This window comes from Cynoglossus semilaevis, chromosome 15, assembly GCF_000523025.1.
Source record: "Cynoglossus semilaevis isolate Cse_v1.0 chromosome 15, Cse_v1.0, whole genome shotgun sequence".
Classification (NCBI taxonomy): Eukaryota; Metazoa; Chordata; class Actinopteri; order Pleuronectiformes; family Cynoglossidae; genus Cynoglossus; species Cynoglossus semilaevis.
The window spans coordinates 11,743,117-11,754,481 of record NC_024321.1 but is presented as its reverse complement, the minus strand read 5'-3'; the positions used below and the strand labels follow the sequence as shown (position 1 = coordinate 11,754,481).

The 11,365-nt window shown below is 39.4% G+C and overlaps 2 protein-coding genes across 2 annotated transcripts in view; both read left to right on the top strand.

Annotated features, from left to right (window-relative positions):
- Positions 1-7,875, top strand: part of ppargc1b (peroxisome proliferator-activated receptor gamma, coactivator 1 beta) — a 73,300-nt gene extending 65,425 nt beyond the window's left edge. The window contains exons 7-12 of the mRNA XM_008327169.3: positions 589-653; positions 1,130-1,769; positions 3,016-3,073; positions 3,319-3,437; positions 4,049-4,164; positions 4,510-7,875. Of these exons, the coding sequence (XP_008325391.1) occupies positions 589-653; positions 1,130-1,769; positions 3,016-3,073; positions 3,319-3,437; positions 4,049-4,164; positions 4,510-4,601 (1,090 nt within the window). The 3' untranslated portion in view covers positions 4,602-7,875. The remainder of the gene's footprint in view (positions 1-588; positions 654-1,129; positions 1,770-3,015; positions 3,074-3,318; positions 3,438-4,048; positions 4,165-4,509) is intronic.
- A 3,200-nt stretch (positions 7,876-11,075) lies between these two features.
- slc26a2 (solute carrier family 26 member 2) overlaps positions 11,076-11,365 on the top strand; it is a 39,958-nt gene continuing 39,668 nt past the window's right edge. The window contains exon 1 of the mRNA XM_025063250.1: positions 11,076-11,324. The gene's annotated coding sequence lies outside the window, so the exon portion shown is untranslated. The remainder of the gene's footprint in view (positions 11,325-11,365) is intronic.

Genomic DNA, 11,365 nt, shown 5'->3' with positions numbered 1-11,365 from the left:
ATTAACCTTCCCACCCGTCCAACCTCCAGCCCTGGACCATGTCCAGCTCAATCCATTCACAAAGCTGAAAGTGGTCCCAAACAAACTCTTGGCATTGCTCCATCTTCTAAATGAATTTGTCTCCCGATGCCCTCACAGAAGAAAAGAAATACAGTGAAAAAAATAATTTTTATTTAAGGTTAAGTAATCTCCCGTCTGAAGCCCACGTACGGGTTTGTCAGTATAGTCAATGTCACCGCTGCTCCTGCCTTTCACGGCTGTGTGCAGAAAAAGAAAGCTGCAGCCAGAAATAGAAACAGAGAAAGTGATAGAAGGAGAATAGGGTGGAGGACAGTGCAGAGCGTGTGGCTGTTGTGATAAGAAACCAGGAGTTTAAAGGAAAGTCAGTGGAATAAAAACAGGAGACTCCGATTCAGCCGACATCAGCCGCAGCTGTACAGTTTTTATTATTTCATGCTGACTTTTCTTTATGTGATTGATTTCCTGTTGACATGAATATTTTAAATCAGGTTCCAGTATAGTTCAGCTGTTTAATCGTTTGCTCACCTTCTGTTCTTTCCTGCCTCTCTCCTTTTCTCTACATCTCAGAGATTCCCAGTTCGGAACTAAGCCTTTCGAGCAGACGCTCAGTGTGGATCTATGTGGAACAGCAGGTAAACACGCCACAGATTTACTTGTGTGTTTAAGGTTTTTTTTTTGTCACCAAGAACTAGGAGTTTATATTTTAGGATTGTTTTGGTACTTTGGGGTTTTATATCCCAATATCATCTTGGGAGAGTCACTCTATGTGGTACAAAAAGGCAGTAACTCTTAGGTGAAATCTCAGCATCATGTATTTAAAAAAATGAAATCACAGATGCTTCCACCTGCCTCAGTTTTCTCCAAAATTGGTTATTTTGTCAACCAGTTGATAATGAAACCAGTAGGTGGCAGTAATGCAAGTCAGAGTATGCAGAGCTGCTGTCAGTTCCCAAAGAGTCAGTACCCAGGTTCGAGAGTGGGAACCAGCTTAGCTTTTTTGTCCTTTTTAAATTGATCATTGTACTGCCCCCTTCTGGTCAAGCAGCAGGTTAATGACAGATTTGTCTTTGTTTTTATAACCTTTCTGTGTTGCTCTCCATCCCCTCAGGTCTCACCCCTCCCACTACCCCGCCTCACAAACCTGTTGAGGATGAACTCTTCAAGCCAACAGAGGGAGGAAAGGGTGGCAGCAGCAGTGACGACGGCAGCGGTGGCGGTGGTGCAGAGACGGTCAGTCTGACATCACATGTCAACCCCAACATTACCACGAAGGCCTCATCGTGGCTGAGCCGGGCCCATCCTCAGAGGAAGCTTCCTGAACAGACGGAGCTGTACGCCCAGCTGCGTCGCATGGGCCAAGCGGGTGACAGCGACACCAACCGAAACTTTGGCGACCACGACTACTGCGCACTCAGCCTAGCAGAGAGCCGCAAGCGTAGTGCCGCTATGCTTGGTGCCATACTGCAGGCACAAGGAGGGAATGATGGGGTCGGCGCCCCGGCATCCAAGGCTACCGACGATCAGGAATTAGTTGTGAAGGACAGGCTGATGTCAGAAGACGGAGAGGCGAAGGAGCAGCAGACAAACATGGTTGTGACATCATCTTCCTTCCTGCCACCGTCAGACTGTCAGTCGGTACAAACTGCAATACCAGCTTCAGAAGAGGAGGTGGAGAACTTATCAGAGTCCCGGTCGTCCTCACCCATCCTTCCATGTCCAGATTCTCCTGCCAGCAAGACGGACTACAGGTGAGACAAAGTGAAGATCAGGACAGAGGACACTATGTCCAGAGAGGAGAGAAAAAAGAGAACAATTCAATGTTAGTGGAAGATGCATAAGGGAAAATTCAACACTGTCCATGTTCCACTGCTCGCAGCATATTGCAGCACATACGGCAAACCACCTGCTACACAACATGGAACTCTGAAATCTGCATCTGTGATCTGTGCTTTGCTTTAAAAAGTTTGAAATCTGCATCTGTGATCTGTGCTTTAAAAAGTGGAGTGTAAAGTTGGACAGAAGTTGACAGCAGATCCTCAAAAGGCCAGGAGCAAATTCAAATTACGAAATATAATTAGGATTCAAACACTAATGGTTAGGAGTTGGTGAAGAGAAACCAGGGTTTCCAAGTCATTTTAGCAGTAATGACTGGACCATATTGGTTTCTTGTCTGTTTTTTATTACAGTTTTTGATAGCATTGCAGATTGCATTATGAATTTGTTACATTTGGTGGAAGTTGAGAAACATTCAACTGCAAGATCTCCACATGTTCATTCAGAGAAACAGAAAACACTGTTCTCTCTGTTGCTTAAAAACAAATCTTGAATCGTCCATGTAAGACTTATAAAAGCCATCTGTGTGTTCAGGCGCCAGTCTGACACACCTTCACACACAGGTGCTCAGGTCCATTTTTAGCAACAGCTGATTGGAGTTGTCTGGCCACACCACACAGGCTCTATAGAGTTGGGCACTAAACCTTAATTCATGGCTACATCACTGCTATCGATTGAGTCGTGAAAGAAACCCAACCCTGAAGCTTTGAGGAGATGGTTCTACGTTACACTGTGTTCAGTACAGAGCAGCATTGATTTCTCCTCCTAACATGTTGTAAACACTATATACAGAATTCAAGCTAAAGCCTGGAAGACATTGGGATCATTAAATGTAGTTTACAGGATCAGATTTTCACAGTCTTTTATCCTTGATTCTTTACTAGAACATTAGCGACGCGGTAGTTGGACGGCTCCTTCTGCAGCCAATAATCAACCATATATGTTTTCACAGGGGAGTTCAACCATCAGTAACTAATGAAATGGTTCAGATTCACTTCACACACACTTCAGTGTGAAATATAAGGCGCAGGTGGTCTTCAAAAGTAAAGAGTTGACATACATTATTATTACTAGCACAGATGAGCTGTTTCCCAGTGTTTGACATTGTAGCTGTAGCTGTCTGTGCTGCAGCCTCATTTATTTCTCCTTTTGTTCCTTCAGTGAGAACTCTGAGATCTGTCCTGACGACACACAGAGCAACACAGCCACGTCTGACGAGGTACACGTCTTTCAAACTCACTGTCGCCTCCATACTTTGATGCTGTAGATTTAAAGAGACTTGGTGTTAACAGCCTGAGCTGACGAGACTTTATGACACAGCTCCTTCTCAGTGTCAGCCTAAATGTAAATGGAGGGGACACAGAGGCAGGTGTGATGTCTGTGTAGCGCTCCACTTTAGGATGCCTGTCTTGTGTTCTGTACTGTCCCCTCTCCTGACCGTTGCTATGGTTTCCCTGTTGCCAGGACAACTGCCAGGTGTTTTACATCCACAACCTGCCCAACAGCGTGACCCAGAACATGCTGAGGAAACGCTTTCAAGTTTTTGGCAAAGCAGAGGACTGCAAAGTCATCATCTGCAACGAGTAAGTGCCCTGACCAAAGTTACTCAACACCAGCGCAGGGGCGGGAACTTGTTATGTTGGTTAACGTAGGAAACTTTAACGCCAAGTCATCACACAAACCCATCTCTATTTCCTTTAAAACAGGAAAAAGTTTTAGAACAGTGGTAAACAGGAAGACACAATTTGATAAGGGAGTGCTTAAATGTCATTAGCATTACAGGAAGACGTCAAACTACATTTGTTAAAAAAAACTGTTTGAGTCTATGTTTTTTTTACCAGTTAAAATTCCCTAAAGAAATGAAACATGCAGATATTTCATCATACTTTCACACAACCTTGGAAGTTTTAAACAGCCTTCTCAATTGTTGCTAATTCTTAGTCATATGTTATACCGTGAGCTAAAACCTTCTGTAACATCCAAGGCTGGTGTTTGTTTCAGCACTGAACTGAACTGCCAGGTGGAGTTTGAGAATGTTTAATAACTGTCCATTGTTTTAGTCTGCTGTAAGAACAATTTGCAACATTTGCTTTTTTGCCATATAAACATACTGTATTTAACCTGGATACAGTTTCCTGTGTTGAAACATTCAATCCATTTTTTTTGTCCCTGTTCTTGCCTGTGTTCTCTTTAGTGAGCGTTGTGGGGTGATAAAGATCCGCCAGGCAGGGTCTCAAAGACACTGGAGAGAGCGGGATAGTGGACCTGCAGGCCTCAGAAGGCTGACAAGGAAACGCTACATTGACCTTGGTAATTAAACACACACACTCACAGTGTTTAGTTTAGCGCTTTAGTTTTGTTTTTTTGTTTTTTTATTCTGAAGAAAATTGTCACCCATTTTTGCTGCCTTTATCATTTAGAAGTTATTAAAGTACTCATATTACATATTCCTTCCATGTTACCCTAACCCGATGCCACGTCACCCGGTACACTCCAAACATATGCAAATCAGGGATTAAGTTTCTAGGAAAAGTTGAATTGATCAGGAGTGTGAATGCGAGTTCAAATCCTTGTTTGTTTCTTTCTCCCAGTGAGTTCTCTAACACAGGCTGCTCCTAAAATCAAACTAAGGAGCTTCTGTTCTCTCTCTCTTAGATGAAGCAGGTCCAGGTCCTGTCAAGAGCAAGTACGATGCACTGGACTTTGACACTCTGCTGAAAGAGGCCCAGAAGTCCCTTCACCGCTGACAGCACAGCACCCATGACTGGTTTGCCTTAGGAAACTGCAGCAAACATCCCTCCAACTACACAGCTCTGCTCTCAGAGAAGGCCTCTTCGTACCTCGACGCAAGGCGACCTCGCAAAATGTTTACATTTTTACCATTGGAATAAAGTACCGACACAAACCTTGGTTTTTTATGTTTCTTTCACCGGAGGATACTGCTTAAAAAAAAGAGGAAGCCTCTGAGAGTCCCGACGAGCTAAGAGACTGTTGAGCAAATGGAACTTTTAAACGTACAGCAACTAAAAAAAAAACAATAATATAATTGTCTGCTGAACAATAACAACAAAGCTGCTTCCAGTCTGAGTCGGTGACATCATCACCCATCCTTGAATACATGGGTGTGAGAGACTTCTGTAGCAATTCCTTGCTATTCCTGCATCGCGTTGGTTGTTGTGGCGTGCGTTTCCGCGTGTGCGTGTACTCTGTTCGGTTTATTTTGTTAAAAAAAAAAAAAAAGGAAAAAAAAGAGAAAAATAATCACCCTATTTCAGACCAGGGGTGGTGAATGTGCAAATTCCGTTCACCATAAAGTTGTGTGGTTGTGTAATAGGGAAAAAAAATAATTTAACCATGTTTCGTTTTAGAGGGGAAAAATGTGGATGTTTTAAAATCTAAGTGTGTTTTATGGACAAAGAGTATAAAAAACATTAAATGTAATCATTTGATGACTGATAAAGTTTACAAATTTGAAATGAAGAAGAAAAAAAATCATGTTTTTTTTCTTTTTTTGTAATTGTAGTGCTTCCTTGATTTAATCTATGCACTGTAAGGAGGTAAATGTCTCCTCTGTCCTCTACTTTTCCCCCTGACGACTCTTATCTGTAACTCTGCCATGCTCACTATTTTTGGCTTATGCTACTGGCTGCTGCAGGCTCCGTGTGATCCGTGCTTGAAACGTTCAGACCCACATCTTAGATGTGGGTGAAAACCCTCTTTCACCAATTTCAAACAAAACCTGTTCCTGGAAATTATTCTACCAAACAACAAAGAATTTAAAAACACTGCTCAGGATATGGTAAAGGGTAGATCTATAGATTTTAGTCTAGTGTTATTAAAAAGTGAGATGATATTAAACTCTGTGTGATACTGAAGATGGCTCTGGATTAAAAAAAACATCTTCCCTATTACAATTTTTTCCTGCATTATGAAGCCTGTACTAGTTTCAAAACTGGCATCAATGAACATATAAATGTAATGTATAATCTTATTGGCTAGTTTAAAGTCTTCAATAGATCTTGGTGTTACATTTTTGGTGAAGATTAATTTACTTCATAAAACAGCATTCATTCGTAGAGAGTGACTGAAGAAACCATATGTTGGGTCTCAATTCCAGGTTATATTAATGACTGAAATCCATTTTCTTTGCTCTGGCCCAGTTATAGTCATTACTGGATCGTACCAGGTTTTTGACTAAATCAAAAAAAGGCTCCATGTCATAGGCTCAAAGATGGGAGGACTTAGCTAGGTAGGCGTACAACTCAATTTGCCGTCTGTTCCACAACATAGTCTAAATTTTTATTAGACTGCTAATAAAAAAAGTCAGAAATTTAGGTTTTACCCAACAACAAATTCTTCTGTTGATTAATCCCAGCCGTACCAGGGTATATTTACGTTCTGTTGATATTTTGTTGTTTCATTCAAATCAAGCTGTTTTTTCTGAACGGTTACCAAGGTGTTTGACACCAGATAATTATCCAAAACCAATTGCAAATGTTAGTGTTTACACTGAGACTGCAGCTAGCAGGAGTGAAATGAGAAATAAAAGTAGTTGTTAGCACTTTTATACCCAGTTCACCACACCTCCACCATCTACAATCTGACTAAGATCTAAGATTGGTTGGTTAAAAGTGAATGTATTCAATAATCTGAATGTAGTCACAGTGTCCTCCCATTTCTACTTATCCAAAGACTTTGCAGTTATTAAAAGTGGATTTGCTCAGACAGTCAACTTGCATGGATCAGCTAGTAGCATCTGAAAGTGCAGCCTGTCTCGTGGTCCTGGTGCAGCCAGTAGCAGCCACTGTCAAAAGAGAGACGATGCCTCCAAGCCTGTCAATGTGGTGGCAACTAACTGTAACAAAGCCAGGGGATGAGTGAGGTGTGGGCTTGGTAGTGATGGGGAAAAATAACAAAAACAATATTTTGCAAAGAGTCTGATTTTCATGTCCAGGAGGTACTGTATCAGCTGAGCATCTCTACCTCACATCCATCCATACTTGGTCTCCCTGTCCAAATTTGTCTGACCTGAAAGTCCCTCTCTTGTTTGTTCTGTTTTGTTTTGGTCATTTGTAAAATCTGTTCAATTTTTTCTGGGGGTTTTAAGTTGGGTTTTCCTTTTATACTATGACTCCTTCTGCTACAACGTCCTTTTTGAAAGGAACAATCTGTACCTGTCTTTATCCTCCGCTTGCCTCTAGGTGGTTTCAAGCGTGTCCGTTTTTTGGAGTCTCAATAGTGTGTCTTTGTGAGTGTTGTCTTTGTCTCGTGTTTGAGTCGGACACCGCTGATGCTTGCAGGTCAGTGCAAAGGAGTAGGGAGGGGGTAGAACGGTGATGGTTCAGTGGATGGCTGCTCCCCGGGCACGGCTCCGCTGTCATGTCTTCGGGGACAGAGCCATTCATCCTGATTTCTCCATTCCCTCTCTCCTTGGAATTTTAGCCTTTTCAGACTCTCTTCCTCTCTCTATAACTCGCTTTCCGACCCCGTGGGTTTAGTATCTTCTTGTTTGAGATCAGAACCCTGCTAACCTCCTCCACTACCCTTCTTTTTTAGGCAAACAATCCCTGTGGCGCCAAATCCCTCTGCTATCTAATCAATACCTTGGTAACACACACACACACACACAAAAAAAATGAATGTTTACATCACTTGATTCTCCTTTGACTTTATTAGGAACGCACACTAAGTACAAAGGCGCCTTATTCAGTGTTTAAATTAAAAAAAAAAATAAATAAGCTAGTGAAGGGGCCAGGAGAGATGAACACTTTTTATCTCTTCTGAGGCTCACTGAAACTAAAAAAAAAATTTAGTGCTATACATACTGATTTTGAAACAAGGTGTCAGGGAAAAAAGGAGAAATAATTTAAATTGTAACAAAAACTAATTGCAAACAACTGAATGAGTATTTGTGCTTAGTATGTATACTACTAAAAAGTGAGAGAATGTGCTGGTTTACATATAAAAAATATATATTATGGATATATAATGTGTATATAGCACTATGCCTCATTGTAAACATAAAATGTATTGTGTGTTTCTCTTTTTGTTTGAAATGGTGGTGGGTCACTTGTGATGCTAATCACACAGGAGACAGTCAGGTGGGCTTTTCTTTAACTTAATGTTCAGTGTAGGGAGAAAATGAAGGGAAAGAATGACTTCACCCAAAAGTCCAACACTGTTGAAAAAGAAAGACAAAAAACAACAATATACAATTAACCCTTTAGACTATCACACTAGAATGGAAGGATCTATTTCTGTTGTGCTGTATTTGAAAGTACTCTCTTTTATTCTTTTTTTTTATTTAAAAAAAGCAATTTATGATGCAATACAAAATCTTATCTCTTAGAACAGCCTTTCTGAAACACTGAGGTAATAATAATGTACAGCATTATGGATGGTCATCGATCTATGGAACAGGGGTTTTTTTTTTTTTTATGTTGCAGATTCAGACGGCTGCCGAACTTTACGTTGACTGCTGTTAAACTGAGACAAAGTCATAAAAACAAAATTACAGGAAGAATGTCTCGTACAAAAGTACACTACACATATAGAAGACAAGTGAACCCCCTTGCACAAATTACATCCCCAGTAATTAAAAACAATATCTGTGTTTTATATATTTGAAAAGAAAAAAGATCTTGCAAAGGCTTTTGCAACATTGTGATGGTGCACAGGCTTAGAGACATTTGTGTTACCACGTTAGCGGAAAAAGAATGTCGGCGGGGCAAACAGAAGACAAAAAAAAAAATCAAAAGTTGAACCAGTTTTATTGTTTAAAATAAGTGGAAAAAAAACAGTTAAGACGCTGTAGAAATCCCACTTTCACTTTCTCAGAAGTGACTGCTTTGTGTTAATCAGAGATTACAAGCTGCCTGAGTGAGAGGATCCTAGCTTAGCATGGTTGGTGTGTTAGCGAACGTGTTGGCCCTGAGTTGAGTTCAAGAGGTGGACGTTGAGCGTGTGGATGGGGCAAAATCTGCCTTTTAGACCAAAAACATTACCTTTAAACACTTTACTCTTTTAAAACATGACATGTATTCTCTGCAATACTACTTCCTGTTTGAGCCATTTGCTTTTACTCTTACAAAATTCAGACTTCCTGCGTCTATCTGGAAACCTTAAGCCATTAGTATGTGGGGGGGATTTCTACAGTGACTGCTGCCATGCCTGTGAGAGCGCCCCCCTGTGCCCTCTTAGGTCAGTGACATCAGAACGATCCCATTCTTCATCATAGCAAGCCTTAAATACTAACCTGGGGAGAAAACAAAGCTACCACTAGCTTTTTCGTATTTCATTTTAAAGTCCTTTCCAATCCAATGTGGTTTATTATAAAATAATTACAGACGTAATTATAACTTTTTCAATAGCCATATAATAAAAAAGGTATATACATATATATGAATATATATTTGTGTGTTTGTGTAGATATATAGATGATTATATACTTTCTTATAGAAAACTTTGATGTTGACCATTCTCCTCAGTGTTTTGAGAACACATGTATACATTTCAACGTTAACACCGCTGTCCGCGTGGCCTAGGATTTAGGTCAACAGGCTTTAATCAAAGCTTAAAAAAAAGTAATAATTATTCCAAAGGGAATTACCCTAATCTAAATGCAATACTGTTTTTCCACCATTCATTTCAGAAAAATGGGAGAAAACCAGAAAACTTGACAACCATGTTGACCAAAAAGAAAAAGTCGTTTTAACAATACAAAGCGTGGCTTATGTTTCAGATTCAGTTTTATTCTCATTATGTTTCCGATGCCATGACCCCACATCCTTTGTTTCAATGTGGCTTTTATTGTTTCGAGGAACATAATATCTGTTAGACGAGCTTCAACATCTGCTTGGCCCCTACCACAGCAGGAGTGCCCGCGACACGGCCCATGTCTGGCCCAGGTTTTGCTTTCATGTTCAATATCTCATGAATGGTTGTGTCCCATTCAGCGTCAAACAGTTGTAAGACACAGAAACGTTAACGGCTAATCTGTAAAATGTGACGGTAATAGTAATGTCGCATAAGCACTTAGTATGGACTGCAAACTGTCGAGATCTGCTAAAATGTGAGTGGGTGTAATATTTTGATTTTTTTTTCTTTTGTGTCTTTTCTTTTCAATACTTTGACATAAGGGCATACGTTTGTTGGTTTATTCTTTACTTTTGATTTATTTCTCTATTTACTAATGACTATCAAATTCGCAAATTATTCTTTTTTCTTTTTAACTTAGTTTTGGTAAATACAAAAAAAAATGAAAATACTGCTAGTGAGATTTTATATTTTTACATATGTTTGTTTTATTTTGCGGGTTTTTTTTTTATTTATACGCTACCTAGTTTGGATACTTTAAATTGTGTTTTTTTTTTTCTCTTTTCATTTTGTGTGATTTCATATGTCTTGAGAATGTGGAGACAAAGGCATTTCAGTATTTTTGAATTGTTAAAATCTAGTTTCATAGAAGCAGAAGTATCTGATGTTATAAATTATATTTTAATTCATGTAAATAGTTTAAAACAGAAGACTACGGCTTCCTTTTAAACTGAATACATTTCTCTTCAGAGATTGTTTACATTATGAAACTGTAGAGATGTGCTCCTCATATACTGTAAAAAAAAGTACATATATTCATTGATTTGCCTCCAAAAAATAAAAATCCTAATGAAAAGTATTCTCTGATTTCCGATCATTTTTCTTACATTTTATATCTTGTTCTTGCCTTTAGATTTTATGTCTTTCCATATCCTGTTTTATTAAATACAATTCCGTATATTTATATATACAGTGACATTTTCGTGACATTTGCAACAAATGACTCTGATATTTATATGCAATTTATATGGCATTTTTTTCCATCTCACAGCACTTCTTGTCAAATAAGAAATACGTAGGCCCCATGACTAAAAACATTAAATGAATAATGAAAATGTCATAACATTAATATTTGAGAAATAATCATGTCTTTATATTAGAATGGAGAGATTTGGTCCACACTGAATTAAAAAAAATGGTAAAGTTCCAATCCAGGGTAATAAAGTTAACAAAAATATCAAAATGTCTCCTCTCTGTCCACCTGTTACCATCTCTTTCAGGGCAGAGCATGGTTGTTGAAAAGAAAAAAACAACAACAAAAAACACCTACTGGTAGGAGACCAATCAGAGGCCTTGGATGAGGGGTGGGGCCTTCTGATGCCAGATTATCATCCAATCAGAGAGTGTTATACTGGATTTGTTTGGGTTTGAAAATGAAGGAAATGCAGTCTGTACAAGGATAGTGGTTGAGAAGACATTCAATAAGGATTCATTTAAATGGATAATGTTTGTATCTCAAGACCTGATGTGGACCAACTGGAGTAACTTGAGAAGCTTTGATAAAGCTAACTTTGACACTGAAGCTACTGTTGGCTAACTATCAGCGGCTCACCAAGACTGGACACACCTCAAGCTCTATTGACAACATCTCAATGGTGAGTTCTGCTGGATTTTGTTCTTTTGGGAAGCTACTGTC